This window comes from Amblyomma americanum, chromosome 10, assembly GCF_052857255.1.
Source record: "Amblyomma americanum isolate KBUSLIRL-KWMA chromosome 10, ASM5285725v1, whole genome shotgun sequence".
Taxonomy (NCBI): domain Eukaryota; kingdom Metazoa; phylum Arthropoda; class Arachnida; order Ixodida; family Ixodidae; genus Amblyomma; species Amblyomma americanum.
In genome coordinates this window covers 52,196,977-52,224,280 of record NC_135506.1, presented here as the reverse complement: position 1 = coordinate 52,224,280, position 27,304 = coordinate 52,196,977, and the positions used below count along the sequence as shown (strand labels likewise).

At 47.5% G+C, this 27,304-nt stretch overlaps 1 protein-coding gene across 1 annotated transcript; it reads right to left on the bottom strand.

Annotated features, from left to right (window-relative positions):
- Positions 1–759: 759 nt before the first annotated feature.
- Positions 760–25,677, bottom strand: LOC144108298 (uncharacterized). The gene is made up of 9 exons (XM_077641563.1): positions 25,467–25,677; positions 23,077–23,332; positions 20,286–20,421; positions 17,196–17,348; positions 14,983–15,277; positions 10,641–10,801; positions 5,620–5,966; positions 2,878–3,223; positions 760–1,129 (listed from the first exon to the last, which is right to left on the bottom strand). Exons 1-9 carry the CDS (start codon positions 25,675–25,677, stop codon positions 815–817), a joined length of 2,220 nt encoding a protein of 739 aa, XP_077497689.1. The 3' UTR covers positions 760–814.
- Between the last annotated feature and the right edge of the window lie 1,627 nt (positions 25,678–27,304).

Sequence of the window (27,304 nt, the reverse complement as noted above, 5' to 3'; positions counted from 1 at the left end):
TTGCCAGTTAAGGCCGTCGCAATACATGTCGCTCCAGCAGCCGAGATATCAATTTTCCAGTGAAAACAATCATACCACAAACTACGCAATGTGCTGCGTCACTTCATATCGTAAGAAGTCACACGGTATATGTTGGCCTAAAAGGTAAAATAGTGGTTCTAAAAAGGTATCGTAAAAAGGTGCGATAAGAAAGCAATTACAAAATGCATAGTGTGCTGGAAGCTCCAGCACGTTAGAAAATGCGGCATAATGCAGGACCGGTGAACTCTAGTTTAAGGAAAAAAAACTAGTGGGGCGTTGCTCATACACATCTTCGTGTCATTACAGTCTTTTGTCAGTTCAATTGGAAACTTTCAAACCAAGTGAGGTTGGCAAAATGACATTGAGTGGCCCTTGTCCAGATAACAGTGATGAAGGAATGCGATGAGTGGCCTTTTTGAGTTGCTTCTGGGTTCTGTGGGGCACTTCTTGAAATAATGTATTGAGCGAAAAAATGACGTTTAATAAATACGGCGACAAATATATGAGAAATACGCGCACTGAAGAAGCCGCAAACAAAAACGCCTGTAGGAATTTTTAAACCTAAGCCGCATCAAAAGGGTCTAGAAATTTTAATCACAGATCGGCAATTAGCCTAGAAAATTGATTAGACAGATCAATGGCGATCTCGGAAGGCGCTGTTGCCCTGTCGTCAGTTATGATAAGGCGGCTCGTGACCAAGTTCTCCGGGAGGTGACAAGTTTGCATAAGAATGCACAGCACTTGAGCTTTACTCTGTACCGAGGGGTTCATGCCTTTTGAGAAATGGCAGCGCCTAGATGTCCATGACGTCGGTCACGCTGAGGTAAGAGCAGATTCGAGCCTGGACATCCTTGCCCAGCATGTCGAACATACACTTTCCCCTGGGACGCGGCCAGCAGACTATCTTGGCCTTGACGACTCCCGTGAAGATGAAGTAATTGAGAGCCAACCTCCTGCGGGCCTCACTGATCTCCTCTTTGGCACGAGCCTCGTCGCGCTTACGTAGGTCCACCAGAACAGTCCGAGAGAACTGCAGCGTCTCGAAGGCAAGGGCTTCTTTTTTATCGTTGGAGCCATGCACAAAACGAACTGCTTGATTGAGGAGCACCTGCGTTTTTCAGAAGGTATAGTTAGGCAGCTTGCGTGCGCACAAGACTCAGAACACATTTGGACAAAAACCTATAGACTCTGCGATCTGCTGCCAATCGGCTTTTGTCGCAACTTACATAATGAAAAGAATTAGGGCACTGCAAAGTCTGCTTTTGTAAGTGGATACACAACCCGTTCTTTGAGCAGAATTTTGTGCGTACGCGCACTCATGCAATGAACAAACACTCCCAACATTTTCGCTTTCTCAGGCTGAAGAAGTCAGGGGTCATAGCTGTTCCCGCCGCCATCTCGCCTCGCCAGCTTTTGTTCTACCATTTGATACGTGAGCTGAGATTTACTGCATGGAAGCGAAACGTGCAGAATCAACGACGCTTAAACCTACCAGCTACGATATTTCTGTTCAAAATCCTGCGATAACCTGCAGTTCGCACCTGGAAGCGAGGTGACCGTGGCGCAGGCTGAGGTAAGTGGCCAGATGTTGCCATCGTCCAGGGACTTCCACTGTGACCTTCACTGTCAACGACTTTTACTAAGGTGACCTCACTCTTTCATACCAATCCAGAGCACCAGTTCTGAATACATGACTTTGTAGTTTTGCAACCGGCGTAATGAAAGGGCCCTGTACACTTTCCCGCAGTATATCTGACTCGAAGACCTTTGAATATGAGTATACATGGCACATTCTTGAAAGCGCGTATATCCCCTGGTCCACGTGCTCGTTGTTCAGTCAAACGTGGGCAGCATTCTTTTTAAGAGGCCAGGACGTGAACGGGTGAGTTATATCGCCGGTGCCAACGCCCTTTACTCTTTACAAAGTCTCGTTTAAATTTATCGTTGAAAACATTCCCACATTTTTACGAGCCTCTGAAGAGGAAAGAAATAACTACTGTTCTACAGCACTGGCATGATTGGTTTTTTAAATTTTATGCGTGCGATTACCTCGTTTCGCCCTGGCCTTCTTTTACCACCTCCAGTTCTAATGCATAGCGAGCATTTACGAAGTTCGGTGCTGTCAGCAAAAACATTCTAACAGAATAGAGTCAAAACGTTGAACAAGGCACCTACTAACAACTGTACACAGTATGTTTTCAACTAAGGCAAAAAAATTATCCTATTTGCGTGCATTCCACCATTTAAAAACTGATATTTTTTAACCGGTGATCACCGCTTTTAGAGTTTGCGCCGCACAACTAGCAAAAAGACACCGATTTTCCAAAAACGAAAAAAACGTCAAAAAACATCCGTCCAGTTTGCTCACAAATACAAACCGGAAATTTCACGGCCTACATATAACTAACGAAAATGTGCTCTGGCGTTCCTCTAGCGCGCACCGACATACTTGACGTCTGTTCAGAACTTTACTTCGTGTCCCTCCAAGGACAAGACCTTGTCTTTCTCGACTAACAGTCACCTGCCTCAACAAATGATTTTTAGGACTAAGCTTTCGCTTACAGCACCATAATGCATTAAGGCCGCCCATAATGACTTTGTGACAGTCACCTTCAGCTTTAGCTCTGCTGAAGACGTCTGACTGAAGGTGACTGTACTGAAGCTGTACTCTTAAGCTTTGTATTAGCACATTCGCATCTGAAGTCACCATGAAAAACCGACACTGCCGGACTCCAGTGTAGATTGAAGTGCTGGTGCCTGCGACAAGGAGGGCAGTGGCGGCGGTCCAATACTAGGTAGATTACCGCTTTATATCATCTGAACAGAGTTCTTGCGGAGAACGAAACAACCACCAACCCTGTTGCGCCTCAGGGCGTCCAAGATGGCGGAATCTGAGGCGTGGTTGCCATCATGAAGATTCAGTGCCAGGTGGGTGAGGAAGCGGTTACGAGGCACGGCCTCCTTGAGTTCTCGGCAGACGGTACGAAGCTGCGGGAATCCGGAGGAATCTGCCTCGTTCAATTCCACGGAAATCTTGTTTAGCATTCGGTTCTGCTCCACCAGACGGGCCAGAGCCTTGGCCGACCTCTTCTTGAACGTAGCCCTGCGTATGTCGAGGACCGAGACGCTTCGGTTCTGCTCCAGTGACCGCAGCACGCTGACGATGCCGTTTTCAGACCAATCTAGGAGCAGGGTCAACTGCCTGCATGAAAGATTTGTGAGACACTTTGAATGCCCCTACCAAACTTTTTTATACAGTCTAAGACTGTCCATAGACTTCTGTCTATAGTCTAAGATTATCTACGGACAAACCATAGACAACTGTCTATAGGCAATACAAAACCTATAGACAGTCTGTAGACAATCTATAGATTTATGGTCATACACTTTTAGTAGACTTTTGTTTATAGCGACAAATGGTGACAGCGTTGTGCGTGTGTGTGTTATGTCTTTTTCCCTTCTCTCTTCCTCCTTTTAGTCCCCTAATCCCTCTTCCCCAGGGCAGGGTAGCCAACCGGAACCCCTTTCTGGTTAACATCCCTGCCTTTCCCTCCTCTTTATCTATCTATCAATCTATAGACTATGAATAGACAAAAGAGATATCTGTAGGAAGGCAACAGTGTATAAGAAGTCAACAGACTGTCTATAGACCATTTTTGTAAGGGTGTGAGCATGGTAAACTAGCGGCATTAACTTCGAGGACCATCAGCACTACCTCAGGCGAATAACTGCTACCAGCGAAACACCAGCGAAACCAGGTCCGAAGAACCTTTAAAATTATACCAGTCATCAAGAAAACCAACGCCGTCACAAAAGTTTCTCTTCACTTTATCCGTCGAGTGGCATGGGCCAAGCTTGCGCTCAAATATAAAGGTTGGAAACTGGAAAAGATACAAATTACCCCGATTTTGTTTTTTGATATTTTGTACCCTTCACGATTTACGCGCATTGATGCTTAATACTTCAGTCTGAGCAAACGTCGCAGGAGCTTCGATACATCATCTCTTGTCCAGTAATTCGAGTTGCTTCCTGTACCAGAAATTTTCATACCGACTAGCTCACTACAAGCAGGGAATTTCAAGAGATGTTCACATAAAATTAGGCATGAATCCCCGAAATTCAAGGAAGACATTTTGCAAACAGGATCGCCACTCCTCGAGTGGTTCCTCCCTAAAGTTGCCTATAAAAACGCAGCTGCCAGATTCCGACGAACTTTGAGCGCGCAGTCCACTGAAACCCTGCGAATTCTTTCTCTAAAATATTTTTCAGTAGTACCTAGGATAAAGAGCACCGCTGATACAATTTGGCTATGATCCAGCGTACATTAGGATGGAAAAAGAGGTTACGCAAAAAAATATTCATAGTTTAGGATAAGACGGGACGAACACTAGGTTTATTCGAACAATAAGCAAGCTCACACAGTTTTACTATAGCAGGTCAGAAGGGTATCAAACGCAGATGTGAGAAAAAGGAATCACAACAACGTGCTTTCCAGGAAACCAATGTCGCTATTATAAAGTCTGATCGCCGTGTCGGTGCTACAATCTGTAGCTTTTTCTTGATAAAATACGTTTTGAAGTTCTCTTCGTTTTGCACATTTAGATAGAATCTTGCTTTTTTAAATAAAGACTTGCATTTGTGTGCCCGGTAGTGTTTAAGTAGATGATGTTGCTGCTAATCTGGAATGGGCCTCTCATGCAGGGAGGTCAGTTCTAGATGCAGGCTGCATCACTGAAAAATTGAAAGTTGAAAATTAGTTTTTTGGGAAAAGGAAATGACGCAGTATCTGTCTCACATAAAGAAGGCAGTGAAAGAAGAAGAAAGAGGTGTCGTAGTGGAGGGCTCCGGAATAATTTTGAACACCTGGGGATCTTTAACTTCACTGACGTCGCACAGCACAACGGCGCCTGAGCGTTTTGCCTCCATAAAAACGCAGCCGCCGCGGTCGGGTTCGAACACGGGAATTCCGGATCAGTAGCCGAGCGCTATAACCACTGAGCCACCGCGGCGGCTCTTCGCTGATCCGGAGTTCCCGTGTTCGAACCCGACCGCGGCAGCTGCGTTTTTATGGAGGCAAAGGCACCCGTGTGCTGGGCGATGTCAGTGCACGTTGTAGATCCCCAGGTGGTCGAAATTTTTCCGGAGCCCTCCACTGCGGCACCTCTTTCTTCCTTTCTTCTCTTAGTATCCTTTATCCCTTCCTTTACAGCACATTTCAGGTGTCCGCCGATATGCGAGACAGATACTGCGCCAATTCCTTTCCCCAAAGGCCAATTTTCAATTTTGATTTTTTTCTTCGCAGAAACCTCAGTTACAAGTTTCCTCTCGTCCCGTCTTGTCCTCGCTTGTGAACGCGTTTTTCGCCCAATTTTCTGCATTGTCACGAACCAACATGCCCAAAAAACGATTACTGCTAAACGTGCGTTGGGGCCCCGTCATACCTCCAGCCGCTCCAGTGATCCTCAATGAATCGATGGAGTGATGCGAGTTTAATGCGGCTTGGGTCAATGCGCATTGTAGGGGCGAGTTACGGCCGTGCTGTCGATGGAAACCGAAAGGTTGCGGAGGCATTTAAAGAAACAAACAGACGGTGCCCACCTGGCGGACTTGATCCTGCCGAGTGCATCGACCAACTGTTCGACGACAGCGTCTTCCACGGGATTGCAGCACTGAATGCCCGCTGAAGTAACGCTTGTGCCGGAGACCAGTGGTTCCAGTAGGCTGGTCACATATTCTGCAGGGCACGTGCCCAGATCCAGAACGAACATAGAGATTGTGAACAATCCTCCGCCTATCGTGGTTGTCAACGGGTGCGGGTTGAGCCAGTTTACGTGGACGCGTGACGAGGTACCGATCTCTCGGCTGATGTGGAACAGTGGGAATACATCGAAATTCCCCAGCCAGCCGCACAAGTCGAAGGCCATCATCTCCAGAGTAGAGTTCACCTGTTCATACAAAGCACTTCTTAGTGGATTGCATAGAAGACGAAACGGCATTGAGTGGACACGCTCATGTATTGCGGTAGCATTGCAGGGTGACCCAAAGGTGAGAGAGAATAATACGAAAGTTTGAAAAGTACACATACCTGCACGATGCGGATTTCGCAGAAGGGCAAAAACATAAAAGGTACACTTTTTATTGAAAATTTTATTGACAAAAATAGATTTACCACCAAGAAATGACGCTTCAGTTCTATTGGTGGATTGACAGTTATGGTTAGATACATAACTGGAGCATACCCTTTGTACGCGGTTTGGTGATAATTGTCACCTAGACATTTATTCTAAGCGTAGTTAATTTTTTCGCCTGCCTAAACTACACTCTCTGATCCTTATCACGGCGTATTGGATAGGTAAACTCTTAATATTAGAGACGCCCTCATCAAAAGGCGCTTGAGCTACTACTCCCGATATCACGCACTCACCCTACACAAAAATACAAAGCTGATATCCTGACTGGAAAAGCGACCTTCTCGTCTAGCGAGAGTCACTTCCTCGAAATGGGCGCATGCAACACTATCTCGGAACTACCCGAAGTCTAAAGAAGCAGCCAGACACCTCAACTTTCCTGCACAGAAACCGGCCAACACCCCCTGCAGCATTTCCACCCTATCCCCACCACTTTTTTACTGCCCTCAACTGCCAAATCATCCCGCCTGATGTTCACGGCCAAGTTTGCATCAATGCTTTACCGAAATTATGAACCGCGGGTTCCACAGGAACAGACACCAGTCTATAGCTGAAGCAGGTGGAACAATCGGGGCCGCACCCATTATTTTGGCCCGCAACTCTACCAAAATACCAGCACTCATTACAACCACAGCCGCATTACCCTCCCACACCTCACCACACGCTAGGTTCAAAATACAGTGCGGCCCGGCGACAACTCCCGGCAAATTGCTACATCTCACCCTACCTCTTACATCGCTACCACACTACATTCAACATCCCATTCTACTCCACATGTGGGAAAGCCAAGACCACACTCGTACACTACCTGCGGGAACGCCTGTAACCCAAGGCAGTAGTCCCCTTACCAGACACATCCGCTGCTCATGGGGGCCACTCGGCGGATTGCTCAACCAACTGACCAAACATGGTTAGCAGACAGCTGTTCTTAAAGCACGGGCCCGTGTACATCTGTACAAGCAGCAGCCAACCCTTGAGGACGCTTATTTTTCTATGCAATAAATGTTATTACCACCACCACCTTTAATCGCGTTTTGAAAAAAAGACGATGCGCAATACAGACAATACTGACGGCAGACAGACGAAGCATGCGAATGTTTCTTCTGTCCTCTTCCAGTGTTGTCTGTTTTTCGCACCGTCTATTATCAAAACCATGCACCAACTAGCCCCGCAGAGTATTTTTGATCGCGTTACTGGCTTGTAGGTTTTAAATACTAAGTTTGCCCTGGCTATTTCCATATCCAATGCATCTCGGGTCTCTGTAGCGGCCTGGTAAAGCGAAGGCTAGATGGCCTAATATTGGATATGATTATGTCCATCGTTTCTCGGCTCTTCTAGCAGCAACGAGCAAATGTCATGCGTGGAATTTTTCTTGCTAACACTTTGCCCTCAAGGATCAAGTACTAGTATAAAAACGTAGATTGCTTCCTATGGAATTGTCCAGGAAGGTTCCCCTTTATTTTTTGTCTTAGCAGTCCTCTAGAGCTCTAGGCTGCTTTGCTGTAGGGCTAGTTTTTGCATGAATTTACCTTTTCGCAGGCCTCCTGCATCTCTGGCAGCTTATACATTGGCCTTGCGTTCATAAGTACGTTGGAGAAGGTCATCACTCGAACTGTTTTATCAGTTCAAGTAGATATGCGGGCAGAAATGGAAATTATTCATTTTGGCACTCTGTATCATATGAAACGTCGGGCGTTAATGAGTTAAAGTTCCAGCAAATACGTCCACTGAGCGCATGTACGCTACGGGGCTGTTAATTCCTCCTGGAAACCTTATACAACACAGAGACCGACAAATGGCGCTTCTTTCCAATACGAAACAGGGACACCGGATATTTAAAGCTGCTCTCAAACCTACCGAGCTGCCTATCATTCATTACCTCTCCTTCTCCTCTCCCAGGCAGTTTCCGAATAGCCCTGTTGTAAAAAACGTTGCAGCCCACAACTACCCAGGCAGACGCTCTGCTTCCGTTACCAGTCATCTTCATCATACTGAAGTGAGGCGACTGGATGGCAACGGGGGCAGGAGAAAAGACAACATTCTAAATTAGCATAAGGAGCTGGACAACTGGTGCAAAGGGAGAGGCGTCGGATACGGTAGAGAAAAGACCGGGAATGATTAAGAAAAGTATTTAGGTTATGGGTGGAAGAATGCGTAGTTGCGTCCTAGTGGCGGAGTTTCTCTGAAGTTCCCATCCGGAATATTCATTTCTGGTACTTCAATATCTACGACCACTGAATACAGAAATCTTAAGTTATAAAGATTTGAGTTACAGCGCCGCTTGATGTATCTCAGTGGGTAACTGCCTTGGATGTAGGCTCATATGTACGTATTCGTTATTCACTGCTTGCCGGCTAATGGGTTTCAAGGGTTTGCCTCCTAGGAGTACACCATCGATTCCGAAACAGAAAAACAGGGGCGACGGATTAACTTACAAACGCTGGGTCTTCCGATTCAAGCAAGCATGTCAAAAGTGCTAAAAATTTCGTGAAGCCACGTTTCCGTGGGGAAGTTTTGTTTGATCACATAATCAGGCCACCACAATCTCGGAACCGTAGCGACATGTTGGGATGTTTGGAATTACGCAGTTTTCCCAAACTACATTATACCTATGCATTTTGCTATATATCTAGACACATTTCATGCAGGTATATTTCATCTAGAGCTTTATTTTGACTGATTGCATGTAGGCTACAGAAACGTTCCAAGCGCTGCATAGGCGTCGCCATTTTGCTCGTCGTCGTAGCGCGAGCTTTTTGTATCCGTTGTCAACAGTCTGAACGGCAAAGATTCACACGTGCGTACAGGCGATCGACATATCTATACTGGTGAGCGAAATTCAGATTGGCCGGAGCGCGAGAAGCCTGTTAGATGATGTCGCATGAAAAAAAAGACTGACAGCATGGTTACGATTATATAACACGATATTCAGTGATAGCTGTTTAGGCGTTTAGTTTTGGGGGTATATTCCTGGCGCACTGGTGTAGTGGTTAAGTGGTGCACCCCTGCACTGGCAGGCGGCTGTTCTAAACAGAGCCACCCATAGGCTATGCGACTCAAGTTGACCATTACATAAGGTCAGGCGACCGTGAGCCTAGCGCACCCAACGGTTACGCTGACGGCAACGAGAAAGCCAGGGACAGGTGCCTAACAAAAGGACTGCTGGTGCACACTAAAAGCAATTTCGATGGTTGCACCGTTCTATTAATAGTAATCAAAGCGAATTATTGGAGGCTCCTTCCGCGGTTTACACGGTTCTTAGACATCAAGGACAATTCCTGTTAATTTTCGTTCTTAATAAACTTCATTTATTCGGCAATGGCTCTCTACTGTTGAGTAAAGGTACTGCGCAAAATAATACAGCAAGGACGAGAAGGGCCGTTCTCGTCCTTGTTTGTATTATTTTGCGCAGTACACGTTTACTCAACGATGTATGACCGACTCGCCCAACAACATGCGCTGTGTACTGTACAGCGGACATCCCACGCTAATGTTCCAAGGGCCGTACGCCTAAATACTAAGAATATAAATAACAAAAACTGGCAGTGGCTTAACTTGGCTAACCCTGGAATTTAGCGAAACGCAAGCACGCTTGCCAAGCGTGAGGCTCGTCCATGGCAGCTCCGCTACATGCTTTCGACAGCCGTTCTATATATACCCACACGACAACGTGGCTATTATGTGGTATCACATAGTCTTACGACACCCCCATCGGATGTCATTACGTGGCTTCACCCCACCCCATCGGATGTTCTTAAGGTCAAAGGTAAACCCAAAGGTCACCCAATGTCAAAGGTCTACTAAAGGTTGTAGGTCAAAAGTCAACTAAAGGTCATAGGTCAAGGTCAGGGGTCAAGGGCTGGACTTCATAACTGTAAAACATATCGTCGTACACGGCTAACGTGGGTGGGCTGAAGGTCGTTTAAGGTCATTCTTCGGGTTATGGGGCGACTGCTTTACCGAGCGTATAGTGAAGCATGTGGCTTCAAAAGCTTTACTTTTGCCCTCTTTTGGCGGTAAATAACTAGACCATTTTAGCATAGCATAACCATATACGACTACCAGCAGCCGCAGACAGCACCGAGAGGCCAGCTGCCCTGTCGGTGTCATTTGCGCATGCGCTTTCGTCGGCTAAAGCTGTTGGGAGCTCAGCTCACCGCACTGGGCTGGTCGCTCAGCGCTCACACCACCCCATCGGATGTTCTTACGGTCAAAGGTCAACCCAAAGGTGACAAAATGTTAAAGGTAAAAGGTCTACTAAAAATCATGGGTCAAGGTCAGGGGTCAAAGGTTCGACGCCATAACTGTACCGCATATATGGTCATACACGCCTATCCTTGGTTGGGCTGAAGGTCGTTCAATGTCGTTGTGCTGCTACCCGAAGACTGCTTTACCTAGCGCAGTGAAGCTTTTCGCTTCAACCCCACTCACTTGGAGCGCTCCGACGAGGAAGCAGAGGGACGCGACGGGGATCTCGTTCCTCGTAACGTCTAGCACCCGCAGCCGAGAGTCGCACCGAAGTTTGGGGACCACGTTGGAAGCGAACACCTCGTTCAGGTTGCACAGGATGATCCTAAGCTCGAGGAGGACGCCTGCGCGGAGAGAAACGGACGCTCACAGAGTGCGGTGGGATACGCCCGCTTTTGGAGCTCGCGGGCAACTCGAGGCAGGAAAACTATTCCTGGTCTGGGGAATGTAGGAATTATTTACCACATGGCAAATAATGATAATAATCAATAATAATAATAATGGTTTTTGAGGAAAGGAAATTGCGCAGTATCTGTCTCATATATCATTGGACACCTGAACCGCGCCGTAAGGAAGGGATAAAGGAGGGACTGAAAGAAGAAAGGAAGGAAGAGGTGCCGTAGTGGAGGGCTGCGGAACAATTTCGACCACCTCGGGATCTTTAACGTGCACTGACATCGCACAGCACATGGGCGCCTTAGCGTTTTTCCTCCATAAAAACGCAGCCGCCGCGGCCGGGTTCGAACCCGGGAACTCCGGCAAAACGGCTAACTCGAAATTTAGGAGTTGCTTCATCGTGAGTGTTAAGGCACATAAAGCCAAAAATGCATTCAGGAAAATACAGAAAATATTGAAAATACAAAAAGATTTATATAATGTGCGATTCATTTTTTAACCTTTAAAGATTTTTATCTTAAAAACAGGTAAGTTGGGCAATCTGTTAAGCTCTCTACAACGCGGACATCATGTGCCTGATATACATCAATTTTTAAGCAGCTAAATTAAGTTTCTAATAAACATTTTTGTTTTAGATTTCAGGTGGACAAGGATATATTACGAAATTGATGGCTGTCAGCGCTGTGGTGTGTCTTTTCTTGTTTCCCGTCTTAAAGATCCGCAGCGCTTCTTAGCTGTTAAGCATCCATAGCGGTATCTGGTGTAATGTGTGCCTATTCAGACCACGTGATCACGGGTGGTATATCTGCGAGTGTGCACTCTCCGCTTCACGTGACCCTTACGGTGAAGAGCCAACTGGATAACATTTTCCATGGCAAGCTTGAGAAATCTGACGTTTCTGGGCGGTGGTGTCCGCCTTTCCTTCGTCCCTGCGCTGTGTTTTTTAGCTGTCATGAATTACCATCTGTACCGATCAGCCGCACTTGCATGGACGATTAACCAGACAATGCAAATCAATCAGGAAAATGGCATGTCTCACATTGCCGCCCTTGAGTGTATTCTTCAATACTGATTGTTTTAGCGTACCATCCTGCGTTCACCTCAATTTGCTGCTTGTGCCCACTCCTATCCCGGTCCCGATTAGATCAATAGTACATACAAATAGAAACAAAATAACTAAAAGTGAAGGAGTAAGCGGTCACAGCCATCGTCCGTTTGCCTAGAAGGACAGTGAAAAGTGATGTATCTTCCAGGTGTCCAGAACTGACAGGACAGTGTTATTTGGAGAGATATGGGAGAGGCATTTGTCCTGCTTAGGGCGTAGTAAGGCTGACGTTGGTGATTTTCTCTCAACATCCTCCTCCCCCTTTTAGTTTCCCTCAGTATCGAGGTGGTTTTTGGGATGAATGCCAGTTTGAATGTATTACTCGTGCCCAGAAAACGGAGAACGAAGGACTTTTTTCTCCTGTGATGCAATAAGGAGAAAGTAACTATCTCCTTACGCATGAGGAACACAATCCGCAGAGAGCTACCACTGCTCATTATCACTGTATTTGCCAGGATTACATTAGCAAAAACACTGCCGCGCGATATCGAGGGGGGGGGGGAGGTATTCAGCCACTGCTGTCAGATGACCAGAAACGACACGCCACTACAGCTTACAGTTACTCTTTTAGGTTTCATTATTTCCCTCTCCTGTCTAAACTGAAAACGTGGTGCAAGCAATCTGAGCAAGGCTGGCACGGCTGACGGCGCAGTGAGCAAGAAATAGCAGACGATTTAGCGCGGTTAGGAGGAATGCAATTTGGGTGCGCTGGCATTTCTGTTGCGGATCAAGACTCGGTTTGCAATGTCAAGCAGGCTTGAGACAAAGATCGATGAAATCGGACTTAAGCTCTGGCTTAAGGGTAATATGCGATAGCGTTAATTAGTTAATGCCCATATATGTGGAATGGTTCTTGTCTAATTTACAACCATAAATCGCTGGGCACCCTCACAGCACTGGCGGTGGGCGCTGCCAGCGGTGGGGCTTGTGAGACCCAGCATGCCCTTCCCAAGCAACCTCTCGCCAGCAATCATTAGCTGAACCGCTGAACGCCACGGTGGGCAGTTTGTCTACAATCCAGTGGATAGGGTTTCATGAGGTCACAATGTCGCGTGACCACCTGGAGTAGCTTGCCCACAACAAGGTGACAACAGAGACGGTCCTCACAGGTTTTTTTTCCTCGGGGTTTTATGTGGGTTTAACGTCTCAGGCTATGAGGGACGCCGTAGTGAAGGGCTCCGGAAATTTCCACGACCTGGGGTTCTTTAACGTGCACTGACATCGCACAGCACACGGGCCTCCAGAATTTCGCCTCCATCAAAATCACACCGCCGCGGTTGGCATCGATCCCGTGTCTCTCGGGCCAGCAGCCGCGCGCCATAACCACTGAGCCACTGCTTCGGCCCCCAGAGCAAATGAATAAGCGCCTGAGTTGAAGATCGAGCTCTAATGCACTAAAATAGCGCTCAAGCCTGATCATGGTTGTAGCTGAGGCTATTAAGAGGCTGATAGGCCTCTTTCTGACCGCGCTGGAAATACCGAAAGCATGCGGGAGCCCTGCAGCGATTAGTCTTAGAAAATGCACTCTTTCCTCCAATTTGGGGCGCTCGTGTCATCTGAAATATATCACGCATCAAAAGTGCTGCTAGTATAAGATCGGGTACAGGAAACATGTCACTTTGAATGAGCGTTTCAGCCTGTGATAAATATTTTACGCTGAAAATTATCCTTGATGCTTCACTGAGCACTGGAACAGAATTATGGGAACCCGTTTACTTCCTCTCAGCATAACCTGGTAGGCGAAGGCAAATACCGCAGGTAAGTTTGCGTGTCAGCGAAGTTTATTGCGCCGTGGTACGCCCGACTGAGGCGTCTACGTTTCTGGCTGGCTGAAAGAAATTCATGCTTTTGCACTCGTCATCGGCGCTCGCTTTGTTTTGTGAAAGCTGTTGCAATCATGTTTGGTGATTACGTAATACAGGTGGCTACTTTCCACTGTATATTATTTGACCAAGCCCTCCCAGTCGCTTTTCGCCTTAAGGAAAGCGTTTACTTTTAAATGTCAAGCTATGTTACGGCAGGCTTAGCGTATCGCTAACGCCTGCGCGCCGGAAGTCTTGCTGCTAAGGAAGTCCCATTGGACCCTCATTCATGACTGTGAATGTCAAGGGACCGACAACTGACATAAACACTTGTGAAATTAAAACCGAAGTGAATAGATCTGGTCGCATATTGTAAGAATTCAGCATTTTAGGGTCGTAGAAACAAAATTTTGATTTTAGTTTGTGACCTGAAATCGCATAACACGAACTGAAGTGCCATCTTGTGGTCAAACCTTCAAATTATTGGTGTACCGCATAACATGACCTCATCATCATCATCATCATCAGCCTTACTACACCCACTGCAGGGCAAAGGCCTCTCCCATGTCTCTCCAATTAACCCTATCCTTTGCCATGACCTCATCTTTGACATGACCTCATCTCGGTAAAATAGTACTGATTTTTAAGGGCAGTACATTTTTTTAAGGCGTATTTGATAGCTTTTTAGTAGCTTGCGGTCTCCCCATTGCTTCCTCCGATGAAAAGCGGCGTTCCCTTCTTGCCGCCGACTGAGTAATTTATGTTTTCACTAGATGGCGCGACAGAATTTCGAGTTTTAGCAAGTAGTAATTACGGACGGATAAATATTTCGTGTAAGAGGTGTACTCCGCTTTGTCGTGACAGCATTGGTTTATGGGGGTTTAACATCCCAAAGCGACTCAGGCTATGAGGGACGCCGTAGTGAAGAGCTCCGGAAATTTCAACCACCTGTGTTTCTTTAACGTGCACTGACGTCGCACAGTACACGGGCCTCTAGAATTTCGCCTGCATCGAAATTCAGCAGCTGCGGACGGGATCGAACCCGCGTCCTTCGGGTCAGTAGCCGACAGTCACAACCACTGAGCCACTGCGGAGGCCTAGTGGAAATATGGCTGCGCCCCAAAAGGTAAATGTGAAAAGGTCTATATGCCCCGTTTGTTTTGTCCAATTTCCTTTTTGCGCTTTGTCAACCTTTAAATGAGTTGTGCCGTGAAGTTCTTGCCTGCGATAAGCGAGGCATAAGCCCGCTGCAGACGCGGTTCGCACGATGAGCACCCGAAGAAATCGAGGCGTTCCAGGCAGCTGGTTCGTTTCGCTGCTGGTGGACATCTGGCGGGAGACTCAGCGGCACTGGTCACAATCGCGTACGGAGGCGGAAGCCGCGTCAGGGCAGCGGCCATGGCCTCGATGTCTTCGGCGTTGATGGTGAAGAAGCGCACCGTGAGGGACTTGAGGCTCGAGCTCTGCAGCGCAGCCCGCAGCACGGCTGAGGGAGTGTGCTGTTCCGTGCCGATGATCTGCCGCCGGAATAGAGCAATAAATGCATGCGGTAAATTAGGGAGGTATCCGATGCGTCGGTGAAGCGTCAACGATAGCCGTACCGGATCTTTTACGCGGCCACCCGCCCTTAAATTACCCTGTGTCGTCCAATTAAGCGTTATTCCCAGTATATGACATGGGCCAAGTGCTCGAAAACATTCTCAGCGCAGGCGCGATGAATGCGGAATCGTAAAATTAGATTACAACTTAGGCAGCCCCACATTCAGCTGTCGTTGTGGAGATTGTAACACGAAAACGAAACAGACTTTTGACACCAGCATAGGAACAACAGTGTACAAGAGGTAGTGAAGCGCTGGAAGTTATGACAGGGTACACCTTTTCACGTGAAGAAGTGACGACAAACCAGGACCACATGGAGGCGTTCAGTAGGTGACTAGAAAAGGGCTGGAGTGTATTTTGCCCTTCTCTCTATATATGGTCGGGGATATCTCCCTCCCTGCATTGTCCCGCTTCCCCCTGAATTCTCACGCTAGCAGGGTAATGAGAATCGGCCGACGCCATTGGCTGTAGGGGGTCCTTTGACGGGGAAAAGCCACTTAGTTCTTGAGTTGTATCCGACTATAGAGCGCTATCGCTGACGCGGCTTTCCCTGTGATGCTCGACTTTGCGAGAACAATATTTATTCGCTACCACACATTTAGAAGGCAGTGGCTTCGACCACGGTACGATCACGGTCAAGCCGGCAGCCAAGACCGATGGTTCTCTCTTACGCTGGCGATACTGCCGAACATAAGCCGCATTCATATGGCGACGATGTTCTGACTGCTTGTGAAAACTAGGGATTTGGTGTTTCGCCCGAGATGTATAGCTGGGTATTGCCCTTGCCCACGAAGCAGCTGAATGGCTTGCCTGTCTATGGGACAAGCTTCTTGACGCTAACAAGAAAGCCTTTAGATTAACAACACTCTTATAGACGTGGAATGGAAAATGATATGCGCACGTTAAATTGAAAACATGAGCGCCATGTGCTTTTGATAACCTACACAAGTAAGACAAGATTATGGTTTATGGGGTTTAATGTCGCAAAGCGACTCAGACATGAGGGACACCGTAGTGAAGGGCTCCGGAAAATTCGATCACCAGGGGTTGTTTAGCATGCACTGACATCGCGCAGTGCACGTGCCTCTGTAATTTCGCCTCCATCTAAATTCGACTGCCGACTGCCGTGTCTTTCGGGACGGCATAAGACAGGTCGAGTACACTGGTGCTAAGAGAAACAATCTGCCCCAGGTAATGGTTTTGATATTTTATAGTAACCGCGTTGACACACCATGGTGAGAAAAAGTGTCAGAGCAGAGAAAGTGAACTGAGATTAGGACGTGTCGGATTATGACGATTTCGGGTGGCGTAGGACGCGCTAAGTGGAAAGATGTGAGCGAAATTAGTCCAGTAGTGCAATTAACCCCAGTGACCATGACGCCGAAGTGAAATCTGCCCATGATTTCGCCTTTTCAATTCTCTCTCCTGTGCTTCGGTATGGCTTTATCCGTTTTGGCAGCGTCATATGAGGATTAGCCCTACCCGTGCAACCTGTTGGTGCGCCCATGAATACTAGCAGTAAAATTTCGTTCTTTAGCCGGTAACGTCATGGAGGCCAGTTGCATTATACATCTTTGTCTTCGCAGGCCACTAGTTACCTTTACAATGACTCGACGTGGTACAGGGGAAAGGGAGGGAAAAATGAATTGTTACTGAAACATTGCATGCTCAGTTTAGTAACGTTTACAACCTTGAATTACGCACACGCAGAGAACACTGATCTAATATTTCAAGTTGCAATGTAGAAGAGGGTAGTTGCGTACCGGGCGCCTATCAGTGCCCAGCCATAGATGCAAATCGTCAGTGCACAACAACAAATGATGCAGTGCTCCTCACCTCCAGGCTTTCAAGAGCAACGTGGTTTCTCAGGACAAGCGCTAGAGCTTCACCCTCCCGTGCCATCACGAAGTCCTCTGGCAGTTCAAGGCTCGTAACTGTCTGGTTGCGGGCCAAATAGTCCAGGAACGCAGCAGCATCCTTATCTTCAGCCTGCACAAGCATAACGTTGGCGTGAACAGTTCAAAAGAGCCGCCGAGTTTGAGGCAGCGCACAAAAGATAAGCAAGGAAACCACTCGCTGCTGGGAACGCAGAAAGTTGGCATTCATCTCGCCTCGCCTAGAGACCGGACTGCAAGTGGTTCAGGGCAATAACTGATCGCCTGTATTCTTCTAACTTCAGAGCCTCGCAATCCTGAGGCAGCCTCATATTCCAGTCTTTCAGTTCAGAGGGCGGTGCTGCACCTGCCTGGGTGTTCCGCCGTGCTTCAGAGTCTATACCCTTATAAAAATGGTCTATAGACAGTCTATAGACTTCTTATAAACTATTACCTACCTATAGATATTTCTTTTTGTCCATCCATAGGTTATAGACTATCTACAGAAAAAAGTTTAATAAAAGTGTATTGACAAGAATCGATAGCTTGTATATAGACTGTAAAAGATTTTTAGTGCCTATAGACTGTTCTAGATGGTTAATCTATAAACAGTCTATAAACTTTTAGACAGAAGTCTATGGACAGTTTATAGACTGTCTAAAAAAATTTGTATGGGTGGAGGTCCCTATGGAACCTATGAGCACCCGCCTTTCTCTCCGGATCAAACGCGCCTTAGATAGAGAGGAAATTATTTGAATGAGTGATCTTTCCCATTGAAGGTCAAGCGTGATAGCAGCCAATAGACGAGCATAGAATGAAATGGTGCGGTGGAAAACGCCCATTGGCGGTACAGTCACGCCGGAACATAATACCAAGCAATAGTGCTCTTCAGTCATGCTCCAAATTTTTGAAGGTCATTTGTAGTTCTCTGAGCTGCTTGCCACGTTTAAATTTGAAATTTCACTAGCCGTCTCATCCAATACCTTGGTAGCCCTTGTACAATGCACTGCAGGAGCATATTGCTGAGCAGAGCTGCCTTCTCCAAGGCCAAAATGAATCATTTTAGCAAACAAAAAACCTTCACGAGAGCACGCGCTTCGGGCTTTTGTACAAATTTACGAACGGACAACGCGAAAGTGGGTCATTAAGATCGCCAAGGAAACGCTAAAAATTTGCCCTGAGGAAGTCCGCTCCGCAACAATCACAGCAACAACAAAACAAATCGAACCAAATCAGTGCGCGAGTTCCTTTTGGAGTCTACGCACTACGGAACAACGGAGGGTTACACAAACGCACGGGAAATGACTGCATGCGGGGCGCTTTACCTGCACGTCGTTAAAGGCGATGTACTGGAGAGTCGTGGTCCGTAACAGGTAGCTGCCCAACGTATGCGCCACGTCTTCGTCAAAGAGGACGCTCAGTAAGTGCAGGGTGTGGAGGACTGGAAGGCAGACCACTGAGTGGGACCACCTGACCCTGCCGATCGGCTGCTTCTGCTTCAAGTGGGGACACGAGAGAGTAAGAAAAAAACACACATCCGGTGCTAAGCTTCGCTGCGTAGCGCGCAAATTTCCGGCGAAAGCAGTTTTCCTGCACGCTGTATTGCGCTGCTTTACCGAGTGTTTATACCAAGTTTTTCAGCGAACACTTACAAAAATGTTCAAATATAGGTTTTAGGGCTAAAAAGGTGGATTTTGCGGCATAGTATTACCAGTGTTGGCGGACACCAGGAAACCGGGGAATCGCCGTAAGTAGTGAGCTGGTAATATATTTTTTATTACTAAACTTTTTAACTCTTATAGTTAGGCGCCTAGTTTCAAATAGATAGTTGTAGTCGGCTGTTGGTAACAGCCACATGAGCGTTTAGAATTTTGGTTCTGTGGCTCGACCAAATTTAGCTTTTTCGACACTTTCCGTGCACTGGAGGGGTTGCTTTGCCTGCATGCTTTCGAAAGCGCGTGTATTTTCGCACGATGCAGCCAAATTTTCTCAAGCCACAGTGGAGAGGGTAATCATGTTTTAGGAGTTGCAAAAACTGATATGGGTGTTGGTAACGATGGCCTACAAATCTAATCGCAACTGAAATCTAAAATTTGAAGATATATGGTCTGGTCAGGTAGTAGATTCATATGCCAAAATAAAGGAATAAAGCCGACCAATCTTAGATTTGAACAAGGCTTCCGTACGGAAGCCGAAACGCCATTAGCATCTATTAACAACTCCCTTCTTGGTCGCCGTTATTACTTCTTTTGGAACATGAATCTAATTGGAACTAGGCGTGTAATTACAAATCAAAAGTTAATTACTAAAAATGAGTTAACAAGTGCGCGTGTTCTACGCTCGTTTCCTGTCTCCTGTTCCGTAGCAGACGACGCACGCGGGAGAGCATAAGTATATCTGGGTACTTTTTCGCGGTCAGTGCCGCCAGAGCGTAGCTGGGGCACAAGTGTTCGAAATACAGCATGGGGCGAGTACGGTCCGTGGGATGCAGGCGCTGCACCGCTCCAGATCTGCGATCGGAATTCCCCATAACCTGGGTCGTACGACTATACACCACCATCTGCTCCTCCCTAGTTCTCGATTAGGCCACAATATGGAACTGGCTTTGCACCAGCTATGCTAGGCTCCACTCGCCGGCTGACAGTGAAGCTCGTCACAGTGGAAGCTCCGTAAAATGGCTTTCAACGTATTAGCGTATTGATGATGAAGTTTTATTGCGCCATGGCACGAGGTTTCTTCTTCTACTCAAGGTCGGGTCAAAGACACATTTCCTAAGCATTTCACCTTAAAGAAGCCACCAACTGGCACAGGAACCCTTGTACCCATTCTATCACCGGTGGGTAGCCAACGGCACTGGGGATCGAACCCCGCACCTTCCGCATGAGAGGCTGATGCTCAAACGACTAGGCCATCGCTGTGGTATCGTAAGAACGTGTTGAGGTCTCAGGCCCTCCGTCCGTGTGAAGATTACCGTATGGGTTCTTCACAAGTGCTTGAAGTAGTACACTAACTCTATGCTGCAACAGTTGGCAGCAACAGCAGTACAGCTCACCGCGGTGGGTTCCTCGATCTGTGAACCTGTGAAGTCGACAAAGCGGACTCCCCCGCCTCCATTCTGCAGGGCATGCCAGAAGATAGCCATCTCGAGGAACGTGGTAGCATGGTGCATCAGAACACGGGTCACGCAACTGTACCATCGCAAAAATCAACAGAAAATTAGGCCTCAAAATGAATTTGATCTTCTTCTAGACAGTGCTCTTTGTCCCGTTGTCCTTTTTTGCGTAATTCTGGCAATTCTTAACCAACGTACGATCTCTATTTCAGCTATTTGTTTCCAACCAATGGGTAGTCAAATTCGTTTACTTAGCCATGTGGCAGAACATTGGCCCACCGTTATTTTGAGGCCCTGAGGCCTCAAAACAAGGGCGCATCTAAGCACGGTCCGCACTGCCGATGTGGCAAGCACGTACGTCTTATGCCATCTTCCTCTGAATAAGTTTACGAAATGTTCGTCGATCTTTTATCCTATTTGTTGCATCAAAGGCGCCAGCTAGCGGTACCTTATTTCCGGGATTGTTGTGACGAAACTGCATTCTCAAAAGTATTCGTGACTGGACTATTTTTCGACCCAAATTAAATGCACGCTCGAAATACATTCGAAAGGCTTTGTATGAATTGGTGCGGAGGTATTTTTTTACAAAAAACTTCGACACGGACGCCATGCTGGCCCTGCAGTGTCTAGTCCCGCGATCGACGTGAGCGGAATAGAGACTTCAGGACGCCGAGGTTTGTTCCATCTGCGCGGCTGTGCCTCCAGCTCAAACAGAATACGTATCAGCTCTCGTGACGTGGTCCATCCAGTTCGCTCGCTGCCATAATTGGCGATGACTTCATTTCTGTTAGCTGTTTCTTCCTTCCACGTTCGTTGCCGCAGCGTAATCGGCACAGCCTCTATAGATAGCGTGCACACCGTTGTGATTTCCTTAACTGCTCCTCACATTTAGCGCTTGTGTAGTTTCTGATCGCCTGTCGCCGCCTGTGCGTCGACTCAATGGCTTGTGATGAGGAAACGGCAAGCTGAGAAGTGCCCGGCAAAAAGTGCTAACCTCTTTCTTCATACTGGGGCATCCAAGTGATTTTAATTTTTAATACGCTCATGTCTTTATCGAGTCGCACGTTTAACCATTTTCCATTGGCTCTCGCAAATAAAACGGCGTTAAATAGAGCTCCGTTCTTTGTGAGGATTGTACGTATGTACATTTAAAACATTACTTTAAATATTCCTGTCATATCCGACTACCTATTCGAATCGGTAAGAAAGTACACTACTATTATTCGATCAGGCCTATAGAAGAGAGCATACTCCGGCCAAGGGTGAAAAGTAATGGCATGGTAATAAAAACTGAGCTGTTTTAGAATATTAATACTACCTGTGCCAAGAGAAGGGGAATTATTTACCCTTCTTGTCGGCCGCCGCTGTTTTCTTCCGCTTTTCTAAAGCAATGCAGGTGTCTCACTTGTAAAGATTATGGGTAAATTTGCGCCGTCAAGGCGGTGGCGTCGTATATGTGTCGGCTACGAATTGACGCTGTGTAAACGGACGCATTTGGACATATATACGTGCGACCGCTGCCACAAGCGGAATTATGATCGAAGTTGCAAAAAACGAGCGTCCACACTGATTTCTTAAATTGGATTGGTTGTTGACAATTTCAAAACAAGAAAATCAAGAATATTTCGTCCAAGGTGTTAACGGCTGCTAAAGGACATTTACATGATTTCAGTGGTGGCGCGGTTGAGTGTTGTATTTCCAGTGAAATAATCCTAGTGTTATGCTCCCAGCAGCTTTCTAATAAAGCGTAATACGAGCTCATAGCCTAGAGTCCTTTATGCGTTTATGTGTTTTTGTGCTTATGTACATTATATAAGGTACATACGAATTCTTTTCACCCTTTCCCGAATAATGCACGGTGCACAGAGGCGTACCATGTGGCTGAGATCTCGCGCTTCAGTTATGATCTATCAGTTACCTACCTAGTATGCAACGAATGCGTTCGGCGCCTACTAGAACGAAATCATGCTTATATCCACGCTCTACGGGTTCTGCTTGCCGATTTCGTTTTGCGCATTGGGCTGAACAGTCAACGTTCTTGGGACCCGGTCTGAAATAACGACTCATGGCGACAGCGCACTTGCAAGGCAGTTTAAGATCAAACTCAGTGTCACTCCATACCTGCGTGGAGTCCACTGTTTATAAACATTGATTTAAAATAGATTTCTTCTTGAAAACATGTTTTCAAGAAAATTCAGTACGCCGTTGACGAAAGCCGAGCTCCAGAACGGCGTTTTAGTTTATTTATCGAAGATGTTGAATTTTTTGTTCCTTGGTATTTTCCACGTTTCCTAACATTAAGTCATGTTCAGATGGCCACAACACTGCTGTTGTTTTAGCATTCTATGAAGGGGCATACCACGCTAACGACGTCCTGACCCAAGGCTGTCGAACGTTTCCATTGAGCCCTGTGAATCTGAATATTATAGGAGCGTACTAATCGAGGCGGGCAAACCTAGGGAAGCACGATTTGTAGTGAAAGCGACGAAATGTTCGTAAAAATTTAGAAAAAATTATACCAAGTACTTTCAGTGTGAATTCCGTTGCTCCATTCTTTTTGAAGATATCAATGAATCTCTTTCGTATTAAACGCGTGTGGAATTAATGGCTAAAGCAGCAAAGCGTTGCCACATGCATTTACACTAACAGCAACCTCTTCTCCTTTAAAACATTGAAAACAGCAACGCGTGACGTGCACGACCTGCCCAGGTAGGTCACGTGCACCACTCGCCTGTGCTGCCGCAGAATCAGGTGTACGAGCAGGGAGGCTCGGAGAATGTCGCGGACTTCCGGGGTCCTGCTCTCGGGCCAGTTGGATCCCTGCAGCGTCATTTCACCCCACGCGTGCTCGCGAAACTCAATGCAGTTGCGACACAGCACCCGGTTCCACGGCTCGATCTCGGACACGAGCCAGCACTGCTTCTCGCCAGGTTGCAACGTGCAGGGCCGGTCGAAGCTCTCTCGGTCACCGCTGCCACCTTGAGGCGCTGCGCAGGCGTTTGGAAACAGTGAAAAGGATTGGGTTCGTTTTATGCGCCGTCGACTCCCAAGGGGTACGTCGGTTTACTTTCCTTTGTATCGAAATATAACCGGATAACTGCATCATGAAGTGATAGGCTCTGCCGCCTCCCCACCCGGTACTCTGTGGGGAGGAGTCCATCATCCTAAGGCAGACACGGACCGGGTCACTCTTCGCCCCGGGAGTGCTACACGTGCTTCACCCAGAACTCTATCCGAGTGGTGTGCAGTGGGTCCGGCGGACCAATGGCACATCATGTGGGACTGTGCCAGGATCTCGACCGAGGCTACCTCCAGGACATACCCGCCCGAACTTCAAAGTGCAGTGCAGTCTACAGACAGGGACACTCAACTATGGGCAGTCCAACAGGGTCGGGGTGGGCTCGAAAGCACAAGCCTGACGACCCACCACAAACGGGCCGAACTGGGATAGTGCACAGTAGGGCATAACCCTGGGTTAACGCTCGGCCAACGCCACGACGTGTTAAACCATCGTTTGCCGGCATTTTAATAAAGTTACTCCTATCCTGGACCACGAAACGTACTGTGAATAATCTGGATTTGGTGCGTAAACAATACAAGAACGTTGATATTTGGTTGTTTGGTTTACGGTGTTTAACGTCCCGAAGCGACTTGTGCTATGAGGGACATCATAGTGGAGGACACCGGATAATTTCGACCACCTGGGGCTTTTCGACCACTGGCATTGCTGAGTGCATGAGCCTCTATCATTTTGCCTCCGTCTAAATGCGATCGCTGCGGCCGGGATCAAACCCGCGTCTCTCGGGTCAGCAGGCGAGCACAATAACCTCCCTCGTATTTCGAACCTTTCTTCCCTCGACATTTCTGCTACGCTGGCAACTACAAGAGCGCGCCCGGTGTAACACATCGGAACCATAATAATAATTTCAATCGTAACCAAGGCTGAACGAACGATTGATTCGTTAACCAAGTTTGGTTTATGGGGTTTAACGTCCCAAAGCTCTATGAGGGACGCCGTAGTGAAGGGCTCCGGAAATTTCGACCACCTGGGTTTTTTTTTACGTTCACTGAAATCGCACAACACACGGGCCTCTAGAACCTCACCTCCATCGAAATTCGACCTCCGCGGCCGGGATGGAACCCGCATCTTTCGGGCCAGCAGCCGAGCGCCATACCCACGCAGCCACCGTGGTGGCTAGTTAACAAAGGAGATGGAAATACATCGGCATGACCACCCCTCTTTAATCTTTGATTCATCGTCATTTTTAGAAAGTGTAAGTGATCTCACACCAAAAAAACATTGGCTGGTCTTGCTCGACTGCCGTGAGTGAGGACGTTCGTACTGACTGTCACATTACAATCCTTAAGTCAGCCGAGGAATGTAAAAACGACGTCGTTACTTGCACACTCATCCCTTGCGTCCCCCTTATGGTCATCTTTATATCTTTCTCTCCTTTATTTGCCCATCATACTTTCCGTCCCGGAAATGTTCGTGTCCAGAAACAGCGAGCGTCTAAGCGCGTCTCCTTTCAAAATGCGTTACAGTTTTAGCACAGATGATTTATTCCGTTTGTGGACGAACAGCGTTAAAACTGACGCGCAGGCGCCGCAGTCAAAATCACGATCACTAAAAACCAACTGCACCTGAAACTACTAGTTTGATCATTAATCAGGTTACAACGACTGGAGGGCAAACGCCTCCACCCCTGATTTCTAACTAGTCGTGTCCTGTGCCAGCAGCTATTACTCTATCCAAGCATGCTTCCAGATCTCATCTCTACTCCCTAGTTTCTTTTTTAGCTGTGCCTGCCAGTTTCCTCGCTTGGTATCCAATCTCCTGTCCAGCTAAGAGGCGATTCCTTGTTAGTATATTCAATGTAACGTCCATCCTCACTGCATCTTCTTAATTGCAGGTGGGATAGACTAACTGCTCGGTTTTTGAAGTCTACAACGCTGTCATTCTCTCCTAACGTGGCCATGGTCGTTTTCCTCTGCATTCCTTGTTTCGCAGTCATTCGTATATGCTTCAAAGCTTGCAGCAAAATCACCAACATTGAGACCCACTCGTACCTGCAATAAAACAGCCAGGACGCCACTTCCCTATTTGAAAGAGATGCTTACCGGAGCCACCACGACAGCCCTTGGGAGCACGGGATGACGACGACGAGGCAGAATCTGTCGACGCTCCCGTATCGAGAGTGCGGCGTAACTCGTTGAAAATGTCGGTGATGTCCTTTTTGGTTGCCTTGGTGGTCGTGCACAATCCCTGAAGCGTGGTTATGTACTTTGCGGTAATAACACCAAGGCGTCTGTCCTTCTGTGCTGTCGCCATGCTCTGCATATCAAGGCGAAAAGGTAATGGCGAGTCAGAACGCCCAAAACGCACGTGAGCGCTGCGCATAGATCCCAGTTACGCTAAAACCTATATCAACGTTCGTAAAACGTGACGCAAGAAAGCCGCACGATAGATTAGAAATCGGAAATCTGCATTTTTTACTACACTTTTTTGGCTACGATGCGTCATTTACAATTGCTGTGCAAGTATGAAGGAGGCACAAAATTATAGCTCGGCTTCCTTAACACTGGGTTTTTTTCGATGGATTCTGAATGAAAACTAAATGCACGACTCCATAGACACTTCTGCGTGCTACGCGCCGTGCGCGCCTCCGCACTGAGCGTCGAGCCCCGACGCGCAAAAAAAAAAAGCGGTGCACAACTCCAAGCGCATGGCGCAAGTATGCGTCCCGTCGACCGCTGCAGGTAATGCTTGGAAGAACCGCTCCGGCAGACACAGAAGCAGAACGCCCATTGACTGGTCGATGCTGGCGCGCCGTAAGCAGCACGCGCGCCGAATATCTGGCACTGTCGGATCCGAACGCCGTGGACGCGATAGGCCGACGACGCGTCGCGCATGCGCACACTTCCTCTGGCCGGCGCGTGGGCGCCCAAGCGCGCAAGACCAGAGGGCCCATGGAGCTGGGCCTTTACGTTGCAAACGAAGATATCAGACACTGTCATTTAACAGCAAACGTTCATTGATTTGCTACCATGCATGCACGCCTATCCAGAGTATTGTGGGCCATAAATTGGTTCATCACGCACCTGTGATGAAACAAAGTGTTCTGTATCAAAGGAAATAGCTGTTAGGGCTCGTTGCGCGTAACCTCGCTGGCATAGAAAATTGAGTTGCGTTGCACCAATGGTCTTCCGCCGTGGTTGAGGCCATGATAACAGGCTTCAATACTTCATGCCCTTCTTTGAAAGGAAGTGTCCAGGTTCCGCTTCTAGAAGCGGGTCCATGGTACTGATGTCTGAAGACGAAATATTTCAGGGAGTTTTTGGTTTATGGTTTATGGGGGTTTAACGTCACAAGCCGACTCAGGCTATGAGAGACGCCGTAGTGAAGGGCTCCGGGAATTTCGACCACCTGGGGTTCTCTAAAGTGCACTGACATCGTACAGTACATGGGCCTCTAGAATTTCGCCGCCATCAAAATTCCACCGCCGCGGCCGGGATCGAACCCGCGTCTTTCGGGCCAGCAGCCGTGCGCCATAACCACTCAGCCACCGCGGCATCTCAGGGAGTTTTTGGTATTGAGCGACCACTAGGATTGAAGCAGCTCACGACTCCCGCGAGCTCCCAACAATCTGCGCTCACAGGAGCTTCCTTCGGTTCTCTAGGATAGCGGAAATATAAGCAGATAATTAAATTATATAAGTTTTTTAGGCGTGACGGCCATGCTTTTCCAAACAGAAGCACGCACAGGTGGGCGCACCAAGAGTATGTGATGGGCTTCTGAAACAAGGTTTGAAACTCAACGATTTTTTTTGCCAATAGAATGTATTATACGCGGCTTCAAAATCACAGGTCACCCATCTCAGCTTTAGGAAAATGTACTACATTGTCATGTGCAATATTATCTATGGTGTGAATGCTCTCCTGCATGCCGCATCTTTTAA

Coding starts and splice junctions, on each gene's coding strand:
- LOC144108298 (XM_077641563.1), bottom strand. CDS start 25,677: ATGGCGACAGCACAGAAGGACAGACGCCTTGGTGTTATTACCGCAAAG. Junction 5,967..10,640: donor TCCTCGTCGGAGCGCTCCAA/GTGAGTGGGGTT, acceptor TTGTATGAACAG/GTGAACTCTACTCTGGAGAT. Junction 1,130..2,877: donor ACGCCCTGAGGCGCAACAGG/GTTGGTGGTTGT, acceptor TGAAAAACGCAG/GTGCTCCTCAATCAAGCAGT.